The sequence below is a fragment of the Equus caballus genome, chromosome 2 (genome assembly GCF_041296265.1).
Source record: "Equus caballus isolate H_3958 breed thoroughbred chromosome 2, TB-T2T, whole genome shotgun sequence".
Taxonomy (NCBI): domain Eukaryota; kingdom Metazoa; phylum Chordata; class Mammalia; order Perissodactyla; family Equidae; genus Equus; species Equus caballus.
The window spans coordinates 25,707,075-25,734,157 of record NC_091685.1 but is presented as its reverse complement, the minus strand read 5'-3'; the positions used below and the strand labels follow the sequence as shown (position 1 = coordinate 25,734,157).

The following is a 27,083-nucleotide window of genomic DNA, read 5'->3' as shown; positions in this document are numbered from 1 at the left end:
TCCTGGGGAACTGAGGTGCTCTGGCTTGGTGACCTGGGCTCGATTTGGCCAACTCTCCTTCCCTCGAAGGGCGAGACGGTCCCGGCAGCCCTCACCTGCCCAGCCCAACCCTTTCCGAGCATCCAGCTCAAATAGGCCCTCTCAGTGGGTGCAAAGCCAGCCCTGTCAAAGGACTCCTGTGTGAGCCTCAAATGGGGCATTGATAGGGCCGCAGCAAGGGCTGCCCAGCACATTGCGGGCTGGCTTGGCTTGGCCAAGCCACGCGACTTCCCCAAACCCAGCTATTTCCGTTCCTCGGGCCAGCCCCTCCGGGCGCCCAGCCACAGAGCACAAACCTGCCATACATCGAAGCCCGCTCCTTGGCTCGGTGCCAGGGCTGGGGGCAGGGGAGGGTGGCAGTGTCCCCCTGGCTGGTCCTCAGGACACACAGCCGTGGCCCCTTGGTGTCCTCTTGACGAGGATTCAAGACTGGAGACATGGCCAACCCCCTCCTCTCGTGACTTCTGCCCCAATCCCCATTCGCTGCTGTTTCCTGGGGACCTCGTCACATGGATCTTCACGAGAAGCAACAGCTCACCCACACTGGGGCCCAAGCCCCTCTCAACAGCCTCCACTTAGAGTAGGAAAAAAAAATGGCACTTGGTCTAGTCCCTGACCACTCTGTGCCTCAGGAAGGTCATTTGATATCTCTGGGCTTCAGTTTCCCCGGGTGTGGATGGGAGCTCGCTGTCCATCCCTGTCCGCTCCTCACTTTTCCAGTGGCTTGGGGATGTGACAAAGAGCAGACAAAATCCATGGAGAAATCTGGATCCCGGAGAAAAGCCAACCAGCCCTGAAGGTCAACACCACCTCTGGAATCCGCTTGTCCACTTCTCCGGGACGACCTCACCAGCCTTCCTAGGGGTCCCAGGGTTTGGTCTCTTCCTTCCCAAAACCCAAACCCGGCCCTCTAACTCCGGTGCCCAAAGCCCCTCAAAGACGCCCCTGTGCCAGGATAAGTCCGTGCTGTGGGGTGCGCCATCCAGCTCAGTTAGGCCTCTTTTGGTGCTGGCCACAGGCCCAGCTCCACCGGCCTCCGGCTCACTGCTGACCTAACCAGGGAGGAGGAAGGCGGGAGAAAGAGAGAAAGAGATCGCTGAAGAATTTGATTCCCAGGTCCAACCAAGAAGCCAGAAACCCCTGGACTTTTCACTTAACGTCAGCCAAGAAACATCACAACCCCATTTTTTTCTTTAAATAAACTTGGTCCACTAAGGTTTCTGTTGCTTGCCACTGTCTCCCTCCTGGAAATGCCCTTCGTGGCTGAAGTACCAGTGTGGGCTTGCAGCAAAGAACCTAACGCTGCGAAGGCCTTTCTCGATCCAGACCCCAAGGCCCCGCCGGCCTCCGCCCCTCCCCAGCGCCAGCCGCTGGAGCCGCCCGTCCCAGCTCCTTTCCCCCACCCTCCACATCCTGCTACTTTCACCCAGAACATCCTTCCCCACTTGCTGACTGCTGCCCACTCATCTTTCAGGTTCAACTGGGTGTGACCTCCTCCAGGAAGCCTCCTCTGGTTGTCTGAGGTCCCTCAGACTTTCCCCGTCGCGGTGTTGGCCATGGGCTGTTGTCGTCATTCACAGATCTGTCTTCCCCTCCCCCAGACTGGTGGGTAACTGGAGGCAAGTCTGGCCCATTGCCATCCCCCCCAGTGCCCAGTGTGGGACCAAGTGAGCAGAGTTCACCTGTCCCCTGTGCCCTGGGAGACATCGGGGTGCTTACGTGGCCCATGATTCGTGGTCAGAAATAGTGCCAGGTCATGACACTCTCTAGCCAGACATGGCCCCTTTGAGTTTCTGGACTGGACGGACAGGGGTGTGTGTATGTGTGTGTGTTTGTGTGTGTCGGGGTGATGGTTGGGGCCCCAGCCCCGCCTGCACCACCTTGTAGGGACCACATCAGCCAGAGAGAAGCATGTTGCTGCTTTATTGAAAATTCTTCCCCGTCGCACACAAAGCAATTACACAAGGGGGTGCCGGTGGGGAGCCCCTAGCACAGCCCTCTCCCTCCGTACCCCCCACAGACCCCGGAGAACCTGCCTCCGTGGCCCCGTCTCCGCCTGTGGGTCAGCCCCCTGGGGAACCCTGGCCACAGGGAGCAGGCAGAGCAGTGGGTGTTGGGGCTCAAAGCTTCCCCTCCCCCACCACCAGCACGGCCCCCGGGCGGCATCTGCGCCCACTCAGGGTTTGCCTGTTTTGACTGAACTGACCTGTGGATTTAGTCCAACAAACGAATTTGCCTGATTTCAGGGCTGAATTTCTGCTTGACCACAGGCATCGGGCAGAACTGAGGCCCCTCCACCGAGTCGGCGGCAGACCGGCTGGCCTGAGGGATGGCCTGGCTGCTCCTTACCAGGGGTGAGCGTGGCGAGGAGAGCCCACTGCCGTGTGCCCACACTGACCACGTGCGAGTGATGGTTGATCATGACCACTCGTTAGCAAAGCAGTTGTGTATTCGAAGGGACTGTTTGATGATTGAAACAATTATTATTTCCCGGAACTAGACATTGAATGCCAGTTTGGCAACAGTGTGACTGAATCCTCATTTGAATTAACAATGATTCAGCCCCTTAGAAGGGATGGATTGACCAGAGTGGGCAGCTGGTTTTCGGATTAGATTGAATTGTATGGTTTGGGGATTAATTTGATTTTTTTTTTTATTATTGAACTTTATCACTATTCTATATTGACTGATGGGTGCTGACTCGATCAGTGTTTAAAGCAAGCCATTTCAAGAAATCGGATATATGTTTCCGGTAGGAGAACTCACTGCTGATTACTTGGCTAAACTGCTCTGTGAACAGGCAACTATTTATAAACCAGCGCAACAGACTGTTGCTGTTGGACCGGATTACTTTACTGAACTGACAAGTGTGTCTGGTTTGTCAGCCACTTGGTTAAACTGGTCAAGTGGGGGTTGTTTAACCAAATTCCCTGAGTTTAGGATGACCAATTCTTTAAACAAATGTCAGAGCTGCTCAAAATAAGCTGAGTGTGGGACTGAATTTTTGAGACCCAAGGAGTCATTCAGCCGAAAGGGTTGACCCAATGGCGAGCATCTCCCAGGTCCCGCAGGAAAAGCAGGCCAGCGAGGGGGACACAAGCAGATGGTCCTGAAGTCAGCCGGGCGGTGCACCCAGGCCGCAGGGGCCCCAAAGCAAAGAAGCGGATTGCAAGGCAGCTCCGCCCCTCACAGCGCCAGGGCTGGGGCCTGGCGGGCGTCACACTTCTGAGTATGGCGGTGGCGCTGGGTCCCCCTCCGGAGTCTTGCATGGCAGGGCCACAGCTTCCTCGTAAGATGGCAGGACCACCTGGGAGGGACAGAGAGATGAGGGATGAGGATTGGCCAGAAGGAACCATGGTCCCATCCTGGAGCCAAGGGGCTCCAACCCCCACATCTGCCACAATGATGACAACGAGGACGACCAGCACGCATAACACACACATGAGGCAGGTGCAGTTTCTCTTCCTGAAGCAGACGGACTTGCCTCTGCCTGTTCAGCATCAAACCCCTTATTTTGATAACAACATTCTTAGTTCATGTGCTTTCAGGAGAATCGGTCCCATCCATCACATGCAGGGAGTGTACAGGCAACCCTGGGCGTGGCCACTCAAAGTAGAATTTCATCCCCCTGGCTATCATCATTGGTTTGGGGATAAGCTTGTGACCCAAGCTGGTCCAATGAGACATACTCCTGGAACTTTCTTTCTACTGGAGTTGCTGAGAGGGTGGGACGTCAGCCTAGGGATTTTGGCAGCCATTTTGCCACCATGAGGAAAGGGATACCTGAAAATAGAGCCAACACTGAGGAAAGCAGAGTCAAGAGATGGAGAGGATGAGATCACGTCCAGATGTCAGGACTCAGCCAGGCCCAAGCCAGACCCACTCGGACTTTCAAGTTCTGTGAGCTCATAAGTTCCTTTTTTTTACTTAAGTCAGATTGAGTTGGGTTTCTGCTACTTGCAACCAAAAAGGTCTTGACTAATACAATCCCCATTTTACAGATGAGGAAAGTGAGCCAGTAGTCATTTAAACAGGCTGCACTTTCCCCTCACTTCTCCAATCAGCTGCTCCTCGGAGCCCCTCATCCCTGTCTGGAAGGCCCCTTCCCCTTTCCCAGATAACCTGTACCAATTGAAAGTCTAAGACTTGCTCAAGTGTCACCTCCTCCAGGAAGCCTTCCCTGACACCCCAGATGAGGCCAGGTGCCTCCCTGTGCTTCCATGGTCCCCGTGCTTCACCCTGAGTTGTAAGTGGGGCTCTGTGTCTGGATTCTCTCTGGACTATACGCTCCTGTAGGAGGGGCAGCATCTCAGTTTTCTCTGCACGCCCAGGGGTGGGTATGAGGCCAACCAAGAGAGAGGCAGAAAATGTTGAATGTGTGACTAGAATCCTAGACTATCCGAGCTGGAAGAGATCTTCTCATTTCTTCCGATCCACCCCTCCTCTCACAAGTGGGGAAACTGAGGCCCAGCAAGAGAAAGAGACTTGCCCCAAAGGACACAGTGAGTGGGACCCGCCCCCCAGCCAGGCTCACCTTCTGGGGCGTCTTGGAGCTGCTCCTCTCCTCGGTCGAATTCGTGCACTTGATGAATCTGTAGCATCGCCACACACACTTGAACATGTACACCTGGAAGGAGGCCCGGGTCAGGCTGTGCTCTGTGCCCCCCGTCCTCACCGCCCCAGGGGGCCTGGGACCAATGCCAGGCGCCTCCTGGGGGCCCCAGCTCACCCAAGAAGGCAGCGGCCAGCTGCTGCTACTCAGCCTCCTATTCTGGTTGGGGGGCGCCCCACCTGCCGGTCCCAGGTCCAGCCAGTGTCTCCCTTCTCACTGCCCCACACACTGCAGGGAGGGACTTTCTGGAGGCTTCTGGGCCACCCTGCAGCCCCCTCTGGCAATAGTCCTGCAGATTCTGCCTCTCCACCCCCCGGGGACTGGAAGCTCACTACCCGCCGAAATGGCCCCACCCATCCTGAGACAGAGCTGACGGCGGGAGAGGCTTTCTTCAAAATTGCTCAGGAAATGTTGTTTCTTAAAGCAGATCACGTATGCAGTGCATGGAGCAGTGTCCCATCTTCAGAAACCCAGAAAAATTGCACGTACAGATGTCTGTGCGTGTCAGATGGCGGAGGCAGCTGCTCTCTCCTAGCAGGTGGTGTAGGAGCTGGGCGAGGACTCCCAAGGTGGGAGTGAAGTCCCCAGGGGCGCAGCAACCAACAGTTCTCGCTCTGCCCCCGAACTACCTCCTGAGGAAGGAGAGCAGGTCCTGTCATCTGGAAAATCCCTGGTTTTCCCCAGGTTCCCCACGTTGCCCCCGCCGGCCTTCAGGAAGGTTCTGATGGCACACCACGCACTTGGGACGGGTCGGTTCTTGGAGGGCAGCGTGAGAGGCGTGAAGCTGTTTCCAGGCTGGCATCAGGCGAGGGCCGCGACCGCTCCCAGAAAGAAGCGGGTGATGCCTGGTGGCAGCCGCCCATGCAGAAAGGCAGAGGACGCGCACCCGGAGGTCGCGGAGCTGGGCTCAGAGTGAGGGGACGGTGGGCTTCTTGTCTTCTTTCTGCCCGTCGGTAGTTTCCAAATTTCTACAGGGTCGTTTGTCAATTTCACAGTCAGAAAAGAACACTTTTTAAAAGCCCTTCATTCTGTTGAGGCGACATCAGCCTCCCCGTGGCTTCAGGCTGCAGGTCACGGCTGTGGCGTCTAGAGTCCCCATGAGAGCCCTTCGGGTGGGTATCTGGAGACGGCGATCCTGTCCCCCCAAGTCATCTCTTTTCCAAGCTGAATTGTTCTGGTTTCCTTAACTCCCTCAGACGGCCGAGTTTTCTGGCCTCTTCATCCTCCAGGTTGTGCTGTGCTGCTATTAACACACTCCAGTGTGTCACCATCTCTCTAGGAACTGGGACCTGAAACTGGACTCTACCCTCTGGGCCTACCACCCCAGAGAAAAAACCATTCTCCTCCCTCCTTCTTATCACCCAACCTCTAGTAATATGACCTCAGGACCCATCTACATTTTGGTGCCTGAATCACATAAAATTGTGACATGAACAAAGCAAGACTTACTACATCCCTTTCGCAGAGGAGACCCGAGGCCCAGGGAGAAGTGACTTGAAAACCAACCACACAGCTAGTGAGGGGAGAGCTAGGATTCAAACCTGGGTCTTTCTGAATCTGATTCCAGACAGAACAGCTCCTCCTTCCCCTGGATCAGGCCCTCTCTGGGTTACACACTAAGTCCCTGACACCGGAACACAGCTGGTCTTCACAGATCCACTTCCTCTAAATGGGGTGTCCCTGAGGGCCCCACGTGGGGAGGGTGGAGTAAGGAGCCAAGAGCAGGGAGGGGAGCAGCAGAAGATAACACTTCTCTGCCTCCTCACCATCTGGCATGGGTGGGCCTGGGGCAGCACAGCCTCTCCGCCCCTCTCGGAGCCGTGGGGCGGGGACCGCTCACCTTCAGAATGAGGACGGTGATGAAGGCGACGGAGAAGATGACCATCATCTTGACAAACTGGCTATGAGCCATGCCCTCCTGGCTGGGGAGATAATTCTGCAACAGATTTGGGGGCCACGTCAGTGCCTCTGGCCACAAGGAGCTTGAACAGCGCCCTCACGTTGAGGAATAACAAGCCGCTCACCACGTACGCGGGAACGTGGGTGGCATGGCCATAATCGCACCTGAACCCCTGCAACAGCCCCGGGAGGCAGGTGCCACCTACCATCAGCCCCATCTGACAGGTGAGCAAATCAGGGAAGCAGATGCAGTGGAAGCCCGCCCAGACAGCCTCACCTGGCTGGTGCACCCATCCCCCAGTTGGCGGTGAGCACGCCTGCACCCTTCCAGAGAGGCTCCTCTTGGGGGCTAGAACCACCTAGTCCTGAAGCACCTGGGAGGCTGCGCCCCTCCCCCGGGGGGAGCTCGCCACAGAGACTGAGGGATGCAGGCTGCTGCCCTGGGGGTCGACCTCGGCGATGTCTGCAAATCTGTGCACACATCCTTCGACCCTCCTCCCTTCAGAGAGTAGAGCTCATTGCCCACTCTTGAGCGTGAGCAGACTCAACGCCTCACTTCTCCCAAATGACAGAACATGGCAGAGGTGAGTGCGACCTCCCAGACGAGCCTGGAAAGACCGGCCGTTTGCTCCGTGCTCTCTCGGCTACTCCCTCAGGGAAGCCAGCAGCCGCGACACGAGGACGCTCAAGCTGCCTTTTTAAAGGTTCGCATGGTGAGGAACTGAGGCAGCACCATGCCAGCGAGCTCCCTTGGGAGTGGATCCCGCAGACCTAGTCAAGCCCTCGGCGTCCGCAGCTCCATCCAGATCTCGGGAGAGACCCTGAGTCTGAACAAGCCAGCTAAGCCCCTGTCAAACCCCCAATCCTCAAAAACTGTGCGAGAGGACAATCATTTATTCATTAGACTGAAATAAACAACGAACACTATTTCCGCGGTGCCATTCACACTGCAGGGCTCTGTCTGTGCTCAGGCGGGGCTGCTCCTGAAGCCACATGTCCACCTGGCTTCTTCCCTTTGTCTAACCTGCCTCCCTCCCTCCTCTCAAGTTTCTTCCTGAGAGCTGTCTCTCCATAAACAACTCACACAAGAATCCTCCTCCCAGGCTCCACTTCTAGGGAACCCAGCCTAGGCACGGAGGCACAGAGAGCGGAAGCAACTTGCTCGAGGCCACACAGCCAGGGATGGGAGCGGACCACCGGCCCAGACTCACCATGTGGTTCATGGACTTGAAGTTGAGATAGGTGGGCACTTCCATGTAGGAGCTGCAGAGGGTCAGGATGCTCAGGCAGAAGTCCAGCAGCTTCAGGGTCATCAGTGGGACCTTGGAGGGGCCCTTTAGAGGGCAGAAACGAGGACGAAGGAGACAGATCAGCAATGAAGCCCCAACCCAGAGGCCCTGGTACCTGGGGCACACGGTGGGATCTCAACTTGAGAGACTGTCTCAGCCAGAGACGTCGGCAACTCTCTAGCCCACCGTATCCAGAGAGAAACAGACTCCTGGACGTTCACACCAAGGGCTGGTGGCAGACCAAGGACTAGAACCAGGGTCCCCTGGCTCCCAGCCCTGGATCCTTCTGCAACACAGCACCTCAGCCTCTTGGAGGACCATTGTCAGGGGAAGTGTGAACAGTAACTTTTGGGGAGCTGCATCAGTGATGGGCGCCAGCCATCGCCCACATTCCCACTGCAGACGCTCGTCACTGCTTTAATTATCTTTATCTCCCTTCCCTCAGCTTGGTTACAAAGGAGGGGCAAAGCAGGGGCTGGGGACTGACCAGGGCCTGTGTCCTTTCCTCTGGGGTAAATTCACATGGGGTTGGCATCTGTCGAGGGTGTCCCACGAGCTGGGCACCCTACGTGCATCTCATCTTTAATGCTCCTGAGATGCGATCATAGACACATCTCACAGAGGAAGAAACGTGGCGTGATGTGGAGGGACTCAGGGACTTGCTGAAGGTCACCAAGTAGGGTGGGCCTTGGGAGGCCCCCTCTCCGCTGGCCTGAGCCCCTCCCGCCTCCCCAGGCTGGGTACTCACGGCCCGGCTGCTGCGGGAGGCGAACTTGAGGTAGGCAGGCAGCTCAATGTAGGAGCCCAGCAGGGTGAGCAGGCACAGGAGGAAGTCCATGATTTGGAGGGACAGGAAGGGCAGCAGGTACTTCTCCCGGTTCTGAAAGGCAGGCCCGGCCCCGTTAGGGGGTCCCTTGCACAACAACCCCCCACGCAGCCTGATGTCCCTGTGTGCCCCCTCGCTGGCAGCCCCCTTCCCTCCCAAGTCATCCCCGCTGGGCTCCGCTGAGGTCACCCCTTGCGGATCCACACGCCTTCCTCTGAGGGAGCCTCTGAGGATGGGGAGAAGGTAAGATCCAGGCCCTGAGCGCGAGGAGTCCTGCTGTCGCAGGAGACACAGGGACGGTCCCCATTTATAGAGACAAGTGCTCCAGGGGCTCCAGGAACAGGGTGTGACTTGATTCGCTTTCAAGAACCTAACTAGGAAGGGCCATTTTACAGATGAGAACGGATCAGAGAGGACTTCCTGGAGGCGGGGACACGGGGCAGATCTGGAAAGAAGCAGGAGGGAAAGGGGGAGGGGAATGGAGGCAGAGGGCAGCCTGAGCAAAGGCCTGGAGGCAGGAAGAAGCCTGCGCCGCTTGAACAGCCGGACCTTCCTCCATGCGGGCATCCCCGGGGGTGGTCAGTTGCAGTAAGAGGCCCCACGAGGCCAAGGCCGTAGTGCCCCTCCTTCAACGGAGAACGAGTGACCACTGTGACCGGTATCGATGCGTATGAACCCACAGAGGGGCCCAGTCACAGGAGTGGTTTTGTGGTTTCTCATGTGGTTGTCTAAAATCACTCAGGAGGCGGCCAAAACAGCCCAGCCTGACTCTCAGAGCCGGCAGGGACGCCCGTGTCCCCTTTCCTTGCTGGACCATTTGTGTTTCTGCATAAGGACCCGGGAGCCACCCACACAAGGTGAAGTCATTCCCTGGGGTGCAGGGCTTCCCAGAGGGCGGCGTTAGCTGGGGTGCTGGTGGCATTTCAGGCAAGGTGGAGACATCCCTGCCTGGAGACATCCTGTGAGGACCAGGCCCCTGTCTGCCCAGGCGGCCCTCTTTCTGGGTCCTGCTCCCGAGGCCGTGTGGCAAAGGCCCTGACTTCCCAGGGGGCCGAGGGATGGGCGGGCTCCTCTTTCGCAGGAGGCCAGGCACAGACTGTCTCAAGCTGCTCAGCCGCTCCCCAGTGGACTGAGCTGCACCATCCGCGCTCCCTCTGCTGTGGCTCCTCCCACGGATGGTCAAACCCACTGCTTTCTCCCTCTCCCCGTACCACAAAACGATTCTTCCTCTTTCTTCTAGCAAAATCCCCTGCCTCCATTTGCAGTTTCAAAGGATGTGGGTCCCCAGCTAGTTCTCTCCAAAGTGTCCGTGATCCGCGACGGCCCACCGTGCAGCCCCCTCTCCCCACCCCTGGGAGGGACATTTTAACAGGGAACCGAGGCCTCTGGCCCAAGGAGTCAGGTGTGGCCACGAGGCACTGCAAAAGGTGAGCATGGAGATCTCTAGGGTGCAGGTGAGGCTTCCCAAAATACCCGCCTCCTGCCCCCTCAGCAGCCAGCACTGCCCACCGAGCAGGAGGGAATTTGGGGCATGAGGGCAGCTGGGCCTCCTTCCCCGCCCCCCCCCACGTCCTGGCCCCCTTCTCCCTCCCCCAGCCAGGCCCTTACCTTGACCACACCGATCAGCAGGCTCAAGCTGATGACAAAGAGCATGATGATGAGCAGGAAGCTGGAGGTCAGGTCGGCTGAAAGGCAAAGGAGAGCAGTGAGGACCAGAGGTGCCCCGGTACCCCCACCCGGGCTCCGGGGACCACACTTTGGGAACCACCCGTGCGGGGGCCAGGACAGCAAACAAGAAGGCCTGGGCCCCACTCCCTGCAGTTCTCAGCCTTGATGGGCCACAAAGGCAGCAGACAAGATCTTGGGTAACACAGGATTGTGCAACAGAGGGTGCCAGGGGGCAGGCGGGCCGGGGTCTGCGTTAGCCAGGCTGAGGTCCAGGAAGGCCTCTGAGGAGTGGCCTGTGAGCTGAGTGACCAGGAGGCCAAGCAGGGGACCCGAGCCAGGGCCGATCGTGGTGCGGTCAGCGCAGCCAGATCGTGGGGGACAGGGGGCCTGGAGAGAGAGCCGAATGTGGCTGATCCCGCCGTGAGGAGTTTCTATCTCGTCCTGGCGTGGGCAGAAGCTGGGACCGGGGTGGGCGGGGGGTCCGCTCTCACCTTTCTAACCTGGTGAGGTTGGCAAAGCTCCTCATCCTACCTGCTCTCTCTCCTGGAGCCCCACGTGGGGCCAAGTGGAAGGTCCCATTTGCAGCTGAAGGATCTGAGGCGTCTAATCCAGCCCCGCCCCCCGCCAGCCCTGCCGAGGCACCCCCTCACCCACCGATCCTGAGGTAGCCCGTCTGCGAGAGCTTGCAGGAGGCCTTGCCGTGGGCCACCTCCACCGAGTGCTCGATGAACAGCAACACGCTCATGATCTGGGGGCAGAATGGAGCGTCCGTCAGCCAGGGCCTGCACAGCTCCACCACCGGCCCTCCCACCCCGCTGGTATGCATCAGGGGCCTGTTTGGGCACGGGGCGGGGGGGGCGGTCCTGGAGGAGATGCAGGAGTGGAGCATACTGGATAAGTGTGGCCTGTACGGATAGACAGCTCAGCCTGGTTCTTCCTCTTCCCAGCTGTGTGAGCTTGGGCAAGTTACTTGACCTCTCGGTGCCTCAGTTTCCCCCTCTGTAAAGTGAAGATAATCTAGAAGCTACTTTAGGAGGCTATCATAAAGAGTAAAGGACAACTTCCCGGGAGGGCATTAGGACTATGTCCACATCTCAGTAAAGCAGTAAATGTGACTACCGAGATCAGGCTCGAGGAGAAGACGGGGCGGGACTGCACCCCCTTTCATAACGACAGGCTCAGGGCATCGTGGGACCTCAGTTGCAGCATCTGAGCATCATAGGGCTTCAAGTTCTTGGAATCATCAGCACAGGCCTGGGAGCATCTGACCCAGGACTCCCTGGGGTGCCCTGTCAACCCCATCCTCCAGCCCCCTCAATTTCCCCATCTGCAAAGCAAGGATGGTAATAACACCTGCCTCATAGGGTCGTAGAGGGGCAGATGGGATATAATCCACCTAAAGCACCTGGCAGATAGTAAGCACTCAATCCATGCTCACTGTTATTATCACTGTTACCCCACTGGACTGTAGGGTCCAGGCAGGAAAGGCCTGTGTGTCTCTTGTTCACTGCCCTAGCTATTGTATTTGGTGGATGGATGGATGGATGATGGATGGATGGATGGATGGATGGATAGACGGATGGGTGGGCAGATGGATGTATGGATGGATAGACAGATGTATGGATAGATGATGGATGGACAGATGGATGGATGGGCGGATGGATGGATGGATGATGGATAGGTGGATGGATGGATGGATGAATGAACCCCATCCCCTCAGGGGACCCTTGCTAGGAATGATGGAGAAGGGCAAATCTGACAGGCCTGAGTATTGGGGTGGCCTTGGCAACAGCTGAAGGCCAGCCACAAATCTGCAGTTGGAAAGGACCTTGGAGGTCCCCTTGCCATGCCCTCCACCTTCCAATGCAGGAATTCTGTGCTATGCAACCTCCACCTCAATGCTCCCAGCCATGGGGAACTCACAGTCTTCACGTGCCCATGTCCTTGCAGCACACCTTCTTCTCTTCACCCACCACACACACACACAATTCTCCAGGTACCATTCGCCCACACTGAGAACAACAAGACTATCTCCTTCCTCATAGCATGTGCCCTACCTCTATTAATATGGCCTAAGTTTACACTGGCTTTCTAGGCAGCCCTGCTCTGGTAACTCATGCCCAGGTGACAGGCAACCAGACATCCACCATCTGTTTCCCCCTTGCTGACTGCGTGGGTTTTTTTAACTTAGACTCAGGTCTCAGTCTGTCTTCCTGCCATGTTATATCCTGTGCAGGGTGTGCAGAAAGGGACAGTACGGAAGAGTGATGAGGAGCTGGGCTCCAGAACCAGACAGAGAGGGACTTGAATCCAGGTCACTATGTGACCTTGGACAAGTCACTTCACTTCTCAATAGACTCATCTGGAAAATGGCACTCTCTGGATTTCATAAGGAAGACACTGCATGGTATTTGCAGAGCACCAAGCGTGTGCCCGGCAGTGGGTGCTCACAGACACAGTCTGCTGTTGGCTGGTGTGAGCTCACAAGGGGGCCAAGCAGGACTAGGAGCAGGGGCCAGGGGCTGACTGAGAGCTTGCTCTAGCTGCCCCCACCCCAGGTGCAGGGTGAACACAAAGGGCTTCACTTCTCCAGAAAGATCAAGAGGAGGCGAGAGCGGAAGGCGGGTGGGGGGCTGGCGCTGCGGCTGGCGCCCACAGGAAGCAGCCCTGAGGGAGAGAAGAAACTTTGCCGGGCCCTTCCCCTCCCAGCTTCACCCCGAATGAGCGAAAGAGAAAGGATGCAGGTGACATTCAATCCAGGCCAGAACAGGACACCCTGTGAGATGGTGAGCTCCCCGTCCCTGGGGGTGTGCAAGCACACCACAGATGGGTCGCAGCTGAGCTTAGAAAGGCACACGAGCACCTGCCAGGGTGGCACAAGAAGACTTTTAAAGTCCTAAGAATCCAGGATTGTCTGAGATCTGGAAGAAAGCTCAGAATCAGACAATCCCAACCTCCGATTGCTAGAAAGAGCCTCCATCTACTTATTTTGCAAGCTCCTTCTGCTTGTTTTATGAGCTCAGAGAGGTTAGGTGGCTTGCCCAGGGACACACAGAAAGTCGGGGACAGAGTGGAGATTGGAGTCTATGCCTCCCGGTGCTGTCCTGATTCCTTCCCATGCACCCCGCCCCCGAGACAACTCAGAACCCCTGCAGGCCCCAACCCCAGGGGGCTCGGATGTCTTGGTCACGCCCCTGTGTCAGCGAAACCTTCTGAATACGCTCTTCCGTATTTCTTTATTTCCAAATCACATGCATGTGCTACAGTCTTGGTTTACCATGAACATCCCACGAAACATACACACACACATCCGGACATTAATCAAGAATATGATCGAAAAGTTTAGAAATTCTAATATTTATTGCCATCCTGAGCCCCCAGCGGTCCCTTGGGCGTCACCCCACTGTAGAGACCACTGTCACCCACAGCCCCCAGCTCCTCCATTCTGGCACTAACCGTCTCTCACGGCCCTGCCATCACGCCTGCAATCTCACCATTAGCATCCCAACCACAGCTCTCCAGGAACTGCTCCTAAACGTGCTGTGGCCCCAGGAAGGAGAAGGAAGGGAAGGGACGTCCGTACAGCCCGAGTCCATGCCAGGGGCGCCCCCGCACCGTCCCAATGATCCTCCTGCAACCCAGCTAAGGGTCTGCTCTCACTACCCCCTCCCTCATCTCACAGATGAGGAAAGCGAGGCACAGAGAGGCCCAAGGCCTCCCAGCTGGTCATTTGTAGGCCTGGGATTCAAACCCAGGCCAATGGGCCCTCGATCTGATTCTCTTCCCCGACACTGTCCTCCCAGGGTCTCCCAGCCTCCTGGCTTGGCCTGAGGCCCACTCTCCTTCCCCACTCGCACGCACGTGGGCGCCGTCTCCTCTTCGCTCTGCAGCCTCCCTCTCTCCCTCCCTCCCCTGTGCCGGCAGCAGCGGCGACATCAGAAGCAGCTCAACTTTTGTAAAAACCACCTGTGTTTAAGAACAGGCCCCCCCCCCCCCCGCCTTCACCCCATTTCGCCTTCTCCACGGTCCTGCAGTGGGGCAGGAGATGATTCTGCCCCATTTGCCAGATGAGAACCCGGAGGCTCAGAGAAGGCAGGGAGCAGCCCCAGGTCACAGTCTGAGGCAACCCCAGGGCCTGACTCGGACCCTCCGCTGGACCCTAACCTTCCACAGAAGACCCCCGTCCCGGATCCAGGAGAAGGAGAGGCGGCTGGGCTCCCTAGAGATGAGATGGAGAGGAACTGACCGTTACCGAGCGCCTGCTGTGCGCTCAGATCTGCACAGACAGGCCCGCACCACAGCTTCCCAAAACCCCCAAGAGAGGCAACCTTCTCCCCACGTGACAGGAGAGGAAGCCGAGGCTCAGAGAGAACTCCTGTGCCCTGCGGCACGTGGCCTGGCTGGATCCGAACCCTGAGGCCTGTTCTCCCGGACTCCAGGGCTGAGGGGCTGCCCTGGGGCCCAGCCCCGGTCTCTCCAATCCTCAGCCCTGGACACCAGGAGCTCTGGGGACGGCAGCTGGGGCCTGGGGGGCCTCCCCCACTGCCTCGCCGCTGGCTGACCCTGGCCTGGTCCTGGCTTTTCCCCGGCCTCAGTTTCCCCCTCCAGTCAATGCACAGAGTCACCCCATCTATACCCAGTCCCACGGGGATGATTAGACACGGGAGAAGCAGGGAACAGGACTCCTGCCAACTGTGGCGTGTCACCCGGGCTGCCCGCGTCTCCTACCCCAGAGTCCATGCTGCTCACCCGGAGGCCCTCCCTGTCCTCAGCCAAGAGCCCTCTGTAGCTCCTGGAAAGTCCCTCTTACCTACAATGTATGCCAGGGAGACCCAGAAACCCCAGAGTCCAGATACCCAGGACGCCTGGCCCTCACCTCCCCCTCGTGCCCCTGGTATTCACCTAGACACGGCGCGACCCCTCCCCACGATCTGGGGGCCTGGCGGGGCTGGACAGGAACGGGGCCGCTCCCCCCAGACGCCCGGCTGGACGGCGTTCACTCACCACCTGCATCTCCCACAGAGCATCTTCGCACGTTCTGTCCTTAATCCCGCGCTGGGGAGACCAGGCGGTTAAGAGCCAGGGAGCTGGGGTCAGATGGTCCTGGCCCCACAGAGCTCTGTGCCCTCGAGCCAGGCAGTCATCTCTCTGAGCCTCGGTCTCCTCGTGCGGGAAATGAGGATAATAACCAGACCCGCCTCGTGGGCTGCTGTGAGGTCAAGTGGCACGAGAGCAGGGAGCCAGGCTAACAGCAAGCGCTCCATAAATAGCGCTGTGGCAGCGTTCGTGAATCTGTGTGGAGATTCATTCGCTGCCTGGATTGTTCATCCGGCAAACACTCTCTAAGCACAAACCGCCCCTATGCCCTGTCTGGATAGGCCCCTGGCCTGCAGGTGTCACAGTCCCCCAGGGAACCCGATGGGTGACAATGTGTTCAGTGTCGTGATGGGGGACACGCAGGGAGCTTAGAGGAATCCCCAATGTCTAGGAGACTCATGGAGGGTTTCACAAGTGGGAAATGCTTGCGTGCAGCTTTGAAGGATAAGCAGGAGTTTTCCAACAGAGAAAAGAGAAAACTCTTCCAGGAAGAGGGGATGTCACGTGCAAAGGCCCGGAGGCTGGCAGTGCAGATCCAGGGAAACTCGGGGACAGGAATACCTCTTCTCTGAGAGAGGGCATGTTACCAATGGGGAACTGAGGCCCAGAGAGAGGCAGGGACCAGCTCAAGGTCACACAGCAAGGCTGCTGCAGAGCCAGAATCAGCCTCAGTCCTCCTGACACCAAGGTCTCAGGCCATGTGACCCCATCAGTCCTGGCCATGGTCAGCCTGCCCACTGCCTCCCCAGCTTTCCATTCTCCTTTTGTGCCTCTTCTCTCCGCTCCCCCCTGGTCTCAGTTCCCATTCCCATCCCCATCCTGCCCCTTCTTTCACAATAACGAATACGACTTCCCTAAGCTGAGCAGACGGGGAAGTGGCCAGGAGGCCAGGGGAGTTTCTACCTGTTTTCCTGGTGGCTCCGAGGAGCAGCCAATGGCTCAAGCTGAAATACAGGGGGCAGCGGCTGTCCTGGAGAGGGAAAACCTGGGAGGACGGGGGTCCTGGGGGCACCACTGCATACGGCCCAGGCCAGCACGGCGGTGATGCCACAGCTGGCTGGAGTGGAGGACATGTGCTGACAGCGGTGACTGTGGAGGGAAGCGGGACTGGCTTTTCACTGGGTCTGGCGTGGTGGTGACAGTTACGATCATGCGTGCAGTGATAACAGAGGATGTGGATGTGGCAGGCGGGTGGTGAGGGAGGTGACACCAGCAGGCATGCTGGGAAGTGGTAATTAACTGCAATGATCATATGGCCACGATGCTGCTGCTGATGTTGGTGATGGTGGTGACATCACCGTATGAAGATGGTGATGAAGATCGGGGAGATGCTGATGGTGACACCAGACCCCCCCATTCTGGGGTTCAAACACCAGTTCCCCACCCAGGAAGCTGGGACCACTCTCTCAGAACTCCTGGGGGCTCCTAGGAGCTCAAGACCCACCCTCTCAGAAGCAGGCAGGCAGAGATCCCCCCCACCAAGACTTCAGGGGGTAAAATCTGCGAAGAGACCCAACCCTCAGCAAGCACCTGCACTGCACCAGCTGACTGGCGCGCACTTTCCCACCCGTTAACTTGGTCTGCTCCTCCTGACAGGTTGGCGAGGTCAGGACTGTTCCCCCACTTAGATATGAGGAGAGCAGGGGCCTGGGCGTGACTTGGCTGAGGTTGCACAAGGAGCCAGGCCCGGGCTTGTCCCTAACAGATAACGCAGTTTGCAGAATGGGTCCCAAGTGCACAGCCTTCCTGTCCCCCTCCCCTCTCAGGGCTGCTCGCCCTCACCCCGTGTCCTGCCACCCAGGGGCTCCTGCACACTTAGGCCATTATTATTATTGTTATTATTATCACTGTCTCCCTGGAGCTCAGCCCCGGAAACCCCTCCGGCCCGCCTGTGCTCCTTGGGCCCCTGCGGCTGTCTGGGATGAGGACAGGCCGGAGAACCAGATGCGTCAGCATCAAGAGGAAGCGCCCTCCCCCACCCCCACCTCCTGCTTCCTGTCTGACTTATCAGGGGGCCACCGGGTGGGGGCCCTTATCCCCACAGAGCTATCTGCCCAACCACCTCCCCAGCCAGCCCCGATCCCACTGCCAGGCCCCGTCCCCGAGCCCCAGCCATGCTCCCTCCCCTCCCCGAGAGCCTGCTTCTCCCCAGGCTGCTGCTCTGCTGTCCCTTCTCCCTTCCCCATGCCCTCGGGCTCCTAACTGTCCCCTCCGCCTGGCCACTTTACTCCTCTGTGCCTCAGTTTCCTTGTCCGTAGAACAGAGAGAAGGACCCACCCACCAGGAGGGCAGCTTCGAGGAGGAGCTGAAGGGACGGGGTAGCTCCTGAAGATGAAGATGCAGAAAGATGAACCAACCAGAAGTGCTTGTGTGGGGACCCCAAACTGCAGGTGCCCTGGCCACGGCCCCTCGATTTGTGACAGCCTCCAAGCCGAAACAATCCTAATGTCCTCTCGCAGCAGGACAGGCAAATACGGTGTGACATGCAGCCAAACACGACGCAGCAAGGGGACAGTGAGCTGGCCACACAGAGCAACACGGATGAAGCTCACAAACGTAACGTTGAGAGAAAGAAGCCAGATGCAAAAGGGCATGCTGGGCGTGACCTCACCCCTCTGTTGTTCCAGAACCACCTGTGCTGGACAAGGCCAGTGGGGCAGGATCCAGGGGCCTCGGGTGCTGGTCCTGCCCTATGTCTTAATCTGCGTGGAGATTACACGGCTGTGTTCACTCCATAACCATTCAAGATGTGCACTTATGATATGTGAGTTATACAGCAATAAACGTTCACAAAACTCAGATAAAAGAGATTGGCCGGCACCCGCTATGTGTCAGACCCTGGGGACTACAAAGATGAGTGAGGCCGGGCCAAGCCCTGGGTGAGCGTCCGGGCCAGAGGACACAATCCACAGGGTCCCAGCAGTTGGGGTGGGGAACCGTCCTGGAACGGGGCCACTGGGAACTCAGGGTCCAGGAGCACGGGGCTCCAGAAAGTCTTCTGAGAGGCGGGAAGTCTTAAAGAAGATTTCTCCCAAAGGGCAGTGGGAAAGGTGTTCCAGGCCGAGGGAACAGCATGAGAAAAAGCAAAAGTGGAGGAGACGCATTCAGGGAACTGCAAGAGGTTTCTCTTGTGAATTGTGACCTCGGGTCATCTGTGCTGGGCACACAATGAGCCCCGAGGAAATGGTAGCCGCCATGCAGCTGGGCTGGTGGAGGGATGGAGGAGAAATCAGGAAAGACATGGTTTTACAGGGGTGGTGCCTGGGGGGCTGGCAGAGACGGGACAAGGAATGCTCCAGGCAGAAGGGACAGATGGCGTACAGGCCAGGAGCCCACAGAGAGCGCAGAGAGCTCCTCAAAGTTACCACCCTGCAGCGTAGGAAGGGGAGCACTGCGTGGGGAGCAGCCAGCTTGGGCCTCCTCTGCCTTTGCCTGCGTGTGGCAGCCTGGCCAGGCCCTCCCTGCCACCCTCTGCCCTCTGCCCTTCCAGACCAGCCCCTATGGAAGAAGGCAGAATGGCGAGGCTTCCCCCTCGGGGGCAGGCGCCAAAGGGGAAATTCCTGGCCCAGCAAATCCCAGCGGCCTCTGCCATTCTTGCGGAGTAGGGGGGGTCATCAAGTCTCCCTTTAGGGGCCGAATCTGGGGTCTCAGAGTCAGCCTCTGGGCTCGGCCCAAGCCCCCCCCACCATCCTCCACTTCCTGAGTATCTGGGGAAGCACTGTGCACCCCGCAAACTGCCCCCATCAACCATCACTTCCCTATTAACCTTTGGAGCAGAGGCCCCCACGTGAGAGTAAGCAGCGCTGTTCCTCCTGAGGCTTCAGGAGAGGCCGGGCCCCCAGCCAACACGCCCATCCCTTCACCCGCACCCCCGCCTCGTGAGGCAGGCTGTTAACATTCTCATTTTCTCCCCATTTCTCAGGTGAAATCGAGACTGCGTCTGTACATGCGGGCTCCGTGTTTCTAAGAACAGGGCTTCCCGGATATTACAGCTGACCCCCACCCCAGCGAGGCCCTTCCCCCGTCACGGTCTGCAGCTGCGGGGCCCCGGGCCAGCGGGCCACCTGGGCTATTGTTCTTTAGCACAGGCGGCAAGGTTGCTCAGGCTCGCTGAGCCTCAGTTTCCTCTTCTGTCAAGCAGGGGCTCCAGTGGAGGCTGCCATTTGTGGGGTGCTTACTAGCTGCCAGGTGCATCTCCCACCTGGTTTCCTTCAAGTCTCCTGCAGGTCAGGCTCATTGACTCCCATTTGACAGAGGAGGAAACTGAGGCTGGGGGAGAAGGGGAGGTACCTTGGCCTGGGGTGCTGGGCCCCAGAGCAGGGCCGAGGACTCGAAGGGCAGGGAGCCAGCGCCCTTGCCCTGCACAGCTCTTTGCTCAGCTTCCTGCCCCATCGGGGGTTCTGTGCCATCCCCTCCCCGTTCCCGCAGCAGGGTGGGGTCCCCTGGGAGAACAATGCAGGCCTCACAGTGAGCTCAGAGTAAAGTCCTGGTTCCAGGCCGCTGCCCTGGGCTCAAAATAAAAACCTAACTTCCTGGGGGGCTCAGGCCCACCCTGCCTCTGCCCTCCAGCCACGAGGCCCCATCTGAGCACGGCCCCAGCCCCTCCAATCAAGGTGGCCCCCAACAACGGGGACCACCACCCACCTCCCAGTGCCAGAAGCCCCTTCCTTCCTTTCTCTTGGGCCTGAGAACAAAGATGCAGGGAGGGGATGAGGTCCAGCCTGTGGTCCGGCTTGTCCTGGCACACCTGACATGGACGACTGACCACCGTCGCTCGGCCCACCAGGCCTGGGACAGCAGAGCCCAACCTCGCCCCTAGAAGGCTCTCATGCCACCCCCATCAGCCCGGGGGTGCTGTGTGGGCCTCAACGTTTTATCAGCTGGTGAGTGGGGCACACACCCCAGAGCTGAGGAGCCCAACTCTGTTCCAACAACGACCCCCACCCTACCCAGCAGCCTCCCTGCCCCTCCAGGAAGAGCACCAGGCAGGCCTCTCTGCGCCACACGGGGGCACCAGGCGTGAAGGTGGAGGCTCTAACAGACTCGCCTCCGGGGCTTTCCCACTGGCAGATGGGGCCTATTTTTAGACCCCAAAGATATGAGCTTTCAAACGGGGAGTGGTCTCTGCGGTCTGCTCCCCCTCTAGGCACTCGCCTGCCACCCCCAACTCCAGTGCGGCCATGTCACCTCAATACCTTGAAACAATCACCCTTGAGACAGGGACCACTGGCGCCATTCAACAGATGGGGAAACTGAGGTCCACCCAGGAAAGGTACCTGCCTGCTCAAGGTCACGTCACCAGTGAGTGAAGGAGACAGGCCTGGGATCTTTTCCATCCCAAAGCGGAGCAGTGAGGGGAGTCCCTGGGATCTGAGGAGGACAAATCAGGAGGGCTTCCTGGAGGAGGAAGCTTCCTATGTGCTGGATGATAAAGAAGAAATGAAGACTGAGTGAAGGAAGGGCCTCCCAGACAGACTTGGGCCAGGTAAGGAATTCACTTATTCACTCACTGGCTCAGTCTACACACCTGTGTGCCAGTAGCGGAGGCCTGGAGCAAGCCCCCACCCCACCTCCCTATGTGGCGTGGAGTAAGTCGAGGACCCTCTTGAACCTCTTTTTTCTCATCATTAATAAGAGCATTGAGCCGAGCAGAGATCTGTCCTTTCAGCTATGAAGCCCGTCATCCATCAAAGACGTCATCACAGCTTTTCCTCGGCAGACTGGAACCCCGGGAGGGCAGAGGCCAGGAAGGCGTGGGCCTGCGTCCCAGCCTGGGGCTGGGCGTGTGAAATAAAGACAGGCTGAGGACGTATCTGCATTCTCGAGAGACGCCTTGACGTAACAGAGGCCGCTTTACTGCTTTTCTGTTTCCAGTTTAAAAAGTAGTGCATTGGAGCAACCCAATCAAGGAGCTTTGGCTTAGAAGGCAGAGTACGAAATAAACATCCGTGAGTCCCTGCCAATCAGTCAGTCCCTTCTGTGTGTAATAAAGGAGGAGAGCAGACAAGCCTCCCGTGAGGGATCCCATGTTGCTTACATCGCTCCTCTGCCCTCGAGGAGGCGAGCACAGCTCCCCACCGCTCAGGGGTGGGCTGTGCAGAGTGACTTCCTGCCAAAAGGACCGTGAGGAAGAGAGGGACGTTTCAGGAGAAACCTGGCACACACAACCTCAGCCGGGGCCTCCAGGTCAACATCAAGAGGGACAGGACATGTGGGCTGTGCATACGCCTGATACGATGCCCTGAGTGGGGCACTTCACCCCTGCACTCTCCCTCCCAAACACGTTCCCCGAGTCCAACCACGAGAAAACCAGCAGACGAGCCCTGTCTAAAGAATGTGCCACAAAACGCATCGCCAGTACTCTCAAAACTACCAAGGTCATCCAAAACACGGAAAGTCTGAGCTACCGTCCCAGCCATGAGGAACGGGAGGCAGGACAACCAAATGTAACGTGGGATCCTGGAACAGAAAAAGGGCATTAGGGAAAGCTGAGGAAATCCAAATAAAGTACAGACCGCGGTTAATAATCATGTATCATCAGCGACTCATGCGTTGTGACAACTGTGTCACGCTAACGTAAGATGTTAACAACAGGAACACCAGGTGTGGGGGAGAAAGGAACTCTGGACTATGTTCGCCATTTTTCTGTAAATCCAAAACCGTCCTAAAATAAAAAGTTTACTTTAAAAAGTACTACGTGCTCCCTGTACCAAATACGGAGAATCCAGAAAAGTCGGACAAGTCAGAGCTTTCACAATCCTGTAACCCAGAGACAGCCACGGCTGGCATCGGCCTCACTTCCTCCTGGCCTTGTTTCGCTGCATCCTGTTGCTCGTAGCTGAAATCACAGAATTGTAAGCTTGTCATCAGATGAGGCGTTTCTATAGGGTTCCAGGCACTTTGGAGTGGAGATGTCAGGGCCAGAGAGGTTTCTGGGCCAAAGGGTCTTCTAGGGGTCCCCACCCACTGCCATTGACTTAGGATGGGCTTTGCATTGCCAGACAGGCCAGGACCAAAGAGGCCACTTTGAGAAAGTTCTCTGACTCCCGTCTGGGTGCAAGTTTGGGTAAGAAAGCACCCTCAACCCAGAAAATCTTCTACCCAAACCCAGTGACATCCTGAGGCAGGCTCTCCAGCCAGAAGCCGAGAACCCAGCTTCCCCCATTGGACGCAGGAGGCTCCTCCCGTAATAACGCCCCTGGTGGCTCAGTAGGCACTGTCTCGGGACATCAAGGGCCCGATTTAACCCTCCCTAGAGGAGCCAAGTCCACAAATAGCTCTCAGTGTGCAGGGCTGTCACCCATGACTGGCTCCAGATGACGGCCAATTTGAGTGATCAACACATCTGGACAGCAGCTTCTCTTTTTCATCCAGATGTTGGAGGCCCTGACAGCACACCTGCCACCCGATTGCTGGGCCCCAGGAAAGCCCCCAGCCCCTGCCCTTTCTGGGAAAGAGCAGAGGTTTCTCCCAGAGGGGGCAGGAGAATGGTCCACCCCGGGAATCAGGCGAGGACGCCAGCCCAGAGATGACTGCCTGGGCCAGGCCTCCAGCTTCCAGGCTTCTCCTCTGTTCTCACACCTTCTCCTGCTCTAGGACATGCCATGGCTCCCATTATAGGCAGTGGTTCTCAACTAGGAGCGATTTTGCTCCCCAGGGGACATTTGGCAATGTTTGGAGGTATTTTTGCTTGTCCCAACGGCTGGGTGCTACTGGCACCTTGTAGGCAGCGGCCAGGGATGTGGCTACACATCCTACAATGTGTAGTTCGGTCCCCACAGCAAAGAATTCTCCAGCCCGAAGTGCCACTAGTGCAGTATGGTGGGGGTCCAGACTCTTGAGGTTACCTCTCCGAGCCCCACCACCCCCTGCTCCCCAACCTGCAGGCGCCAGGCTGGTCCCTGTAGCGCCCCCTGCACAAGCCACTGTCCTTCAGCCTCCACACCATTGCACATCTCTTCCTCCCCATCCGTACACCCCACGCCTAAACGCTGCCAGGGGCACCACCTCCAAGAAGACTTCCCTGGTCTTGCTCGCACATTCTCCAGCTCTGTGGGCGGGCACTGACGTCACTTAACCACGTACGAGAGAGGGCCTCAGATGGCGCGATCAAGAAGAAACCTCAAGAGTCACCAAGTCGGAGGTTTGCAGGGCAGACCCGGGCCCAGACAGCCTGCAGACCGACTCAGCCACGCCTGCACAGGGCTTTCTTCTCTACCGTGAATCCGTCACCAACATGAAGATATCAGAAGATGTGGCGTGAAAACCTGAGTTTCCTGCTTCTCTGAACAGTGGAGCAGCGCCCACAGCCACCTTCCTTCATGACAACAGTCAGCAGAAAGAGAGCAGTTGCCAGAGGGGACCCAGCGCAGGCTCCCCAGGTGCCTGCAGGTCCACCGGCCCCCCCACTCACTCACATGACCTGTGTGGCCCCTGGAGGCGTGGCAGTTTGAGGCCTCTGAGCCAGTCCGTATCCCCCTCACCCCTCATTTTATAAAGGGGAAACTGAGGCCCAAGAGAGAAGCTTGTCTAAGGCCACACAGCCAGTTAGTGGCAGAGCTGGGCCCCCGCTTCCCACAGGGACCACACTGTCCTTCGGAGAACACAGCACAATCTCAGAGCCTGGAGACGCCCTGAGGACTTGTGTGGGGCAGCCAAGCTGCCATTTGCTCGTCTCAGGATCCATCTTGCATTGGCAGGTGCAGCCTCTGAGTGCACCCCCCAAATCAGCGTCCTGGGGTCTGACAGCTTGACTCCAGGTGTGCTGGCAGCAGGCTCCAGGTCTGAGGCGCTACCGATAACAAAGCCCTCAACCACGTGTCAGGCACGGCCTCGTAGGGATCAACCCCCTTGGTCCTCACAACAGCCCCATCAGAGAAGTATTATGATTCTCAAGCCCATTTTTCAGATGAGGAAACTGAGGTTCAGAGAGGATAAGTAAGTGGCCCGAGGCTGCACAGCTAGGAAGTGGCAAGGCCAGAATTTGCACACAGGAGTCTGGATCCAGAGGCTATGCACTGGCCACTGAAGAGCGCCGCCCCTCCGAAGGGAAAGCTGGACTCTTGCCGCAGCCCTGCCCGCTCTGCCTGTGGCAGGAAACAGATGCAGCCAGGTCTGAGCAGTTGACAGTAGCCCACCGCAGCAGGCCGCGTTTAGGCTGAATTTGAGGAAGCCCTTCCAGGCTCATAAGAGAACTGCTAACCACAGGCCCTGAGTCACCCAGGAGGAAGGCGCCTGGGTCAAGGGGAGCTGGGTGTGGCTCGGGAATGTGGGGCGGGGGGATGGATCTGGACAGGACGGAGCAGAGGTCCCAGCCCTCAGCCACTGAGATGGGAGCAGCCTCTGGCCCTGGGGGCTATGACTTGCCCACAGTTGCCTGTGAGTAACAGGAGACGAAGGCTGTGCACCCACACCACCCTCCGAAGGGGAGCTGCAGGCTCCCTCCTCCGCAGGCCGCCCCATGGGAGCTCGGGCGGGCGAGTCACCCCACTTCTGAGCACAAGGCCTCCAGTTTGCTTTGGTGGGGAGAAGGCAGTGGTTGGCCCAAGTGGAAGCTCAGAGGACTCAGCCCTCTCCCTCCCCGCTGGAGGCACAGAAGGGACAGTCCCGCCTCTGTCCCCTGCAGCAGCCCGAGCCCCACGGGAGGAGTGAAAGCTGCGCCTGAGGCCTGACCCCATACCCTGGCAAGATCGCAGCCCACCTTTCTCCCGAGATCCCGGCTCCCGATGCGCTTTCCCAGCTCTGTTCCGTTCGCACCCGGTGCCCTTGTGGCTGCTATTCTGTCCATTTCCCGGAGGCAGAAACTGAGCCTCAGAGCGAACGCGAGTCCCATCCACTCGGGACGAAGACCCCGCTCCCGCCGCTGCTCTGCTCCGGGCCGCTGCAGGCCCCTTCCCCCGTTTGACAGATTGGCCACTGAGGCCCAGAGCGGGGAAAGGATTTGTCCAGGGTCCCACGGAGAGGCGGTGAGCAGCGTGCTCCCGTTGGAGGGGGTTCAGCGGATCAGGGACCCTCTTCCACCCCCTCACACACACACCCCCGTCTCCCTGCGCCTGCCTGCACTCACCACATGGTAGATGGCCAGGGCGGTGGTGGCAATGCGGACGTTGAAGCAGCAGCAGGTCTGGCGGACGCTGCTGGGGGCCATGGTGTTGCCGTCCCCTCCTCCGAGGCACTGAGGGGGAAGGAGCCAGCGCCCGGAGCAGGACAGAAAAGGGGAAGCTGCCGGCTGCTCTCCTCACTTCCTTCCTGCCCCTTCACACAGGCAGAGGCAAGATTGTCACAACTGGGGCGGGGCAGCTGGGAAGGGCCACTGGCCTGCCTCCGAGCACACGCTCAGGAGGGGCTTCCCTGGGGAGTGCAGACCCTGGCGCCGTCAGCACTGTCCATTCGCTGTCCTTCCTGGATGCTTGCTGCCACCCTTGGAAGCAGCAACTGTTACCAGACCCATTTCCAGTTAGAGAAACAGAGGTCCAGAGAGATCAAGACATTCACCCAAGATCACACAGCAGTTAGTGCTGGTGGCAGGATTCAAACTCAGGTCTGCCCCTGCAAGAATAGCTTTGTCTCATATTTCTTGCATGTTCTAAGCATGCTGCTGGATTAATCCTTTAATCCTCACCTCAACCCTTTGAAGAAGATACTATTATTATCCCCATTTTACAGCTGAAGAAACTGGGGCACAGAGAGGGGAAGTGATTTGTTCAAGGTCCCACAGCTAGCCCGTGGAGGAATGAGGACTTGAACCGAGGCTGACTGGTTCTAGAAGCCACCCCCTCAGAGCCAGTGTTCTCTTCCCTCTACTGCCAGCCTCAGAGAGGCATGCTCTTCCTGAGCTCTGTCCAAAGCAGGACAGAAGAATAATTACTAAGCAAATCCATCAACCATGTGTCAGGCCCTGGGCTTGGCTCGTCCCATGGCCGGGTCATTAATGCCTCACAGCATGCTGGGAAACTCTCAGTCAACCTTCGTGGGCCTCAAGGCCCCCTGATGCTCACATGCAATCAGGGATTTTTTCCCCTGATTTTTTTCACTCTTGGGGAAAGTTGGAATTAATAAACCGTGACTATTAAGCAAGGTGCACTGGGATCTATGCTCCCTTCTCAGATGATAAATCATCCATATGGTAATCAAAGAAGAGAACAGGAGACACCTGCAAAATCCCCATGGTAAGTCTGCTCTGTACAGATGCTGAGCTCACTTGCAATGGAGAACACAGCTGAAGTCCTGCCCTCACGTGAGATCTTGGAGTTAGGATTGGCCACTACAGCTGCCCATCATTTCTGCCCCAGGCAAGGTTATAAAAGGGCTCTACGCTCCTCCCCCGTGGCAGGAGTTGCTCTCTTGGACCCACAAAACTAGACTGGTGGACTTAATCAGAACTTTCTCTGTTTGCCAATGAACCAAGGGGGTTCTGCAAGCTTGGGGCTCCTGAGCAACCCAGCCAATCTCTTTCCTCCTTCACTTCCAGGCCTGTTTATTTTTGATCACAGGCCTTGCTGAGACCAGACGTCATGAAAAGGTGGTACAGTGTGGTAGTTCAGTGTTTGGGCTCCAAGGCTCACGGCCTGGGTTCAAATCCTGGCACCTTCTGGCTGGGTCGCCCCACAGCAAGAAAAGTCCACTTTGCCCCAGAGCAGCAGGACCAGAGTGG

General features: G+C 57.9%; 1 protein-coding gene across 1 annotated transcript; it reads right to left on the bottom strand.

Moving 5' to 3' along the window:
* Nucleotides 1-1,943: 1,943 nt before the first annotated feature.
* LAPTM5 (lysosomal protein transmembrane 5) lies at nucleotides 1,944-26,106 on the bottom strand. Its single transcript, XM_001503920.6, has 8 exons — nucleotides 25,497-26,106; nucleotides 10,988-11,081; nucleotides 10,274-10,350; nucleotides 8,588-8,719; nucleotides 7,762-7,884; nucleotides 6,492-6,587; nucleotides 4,574-4,666; nucleotides 1,944-3,346 (listed from the first exon to the last, which is right to left on the bottom strand). The coding sequence occupies exons 1-8, from the start codon at nucleotides 25,575-25,577 to the stop codon at nucleotides 3,257-3,259; spliced, it is 786 nt and encodes a 261-aa protein (XP_001503970.3). The 5' UTR covers nucleotides 25,578-26,106; the 3' UTR covers nucleotides 1,944-3,256.
* Nucleotides 26,107-27,083: the final 977 nt, after the last annotated feature.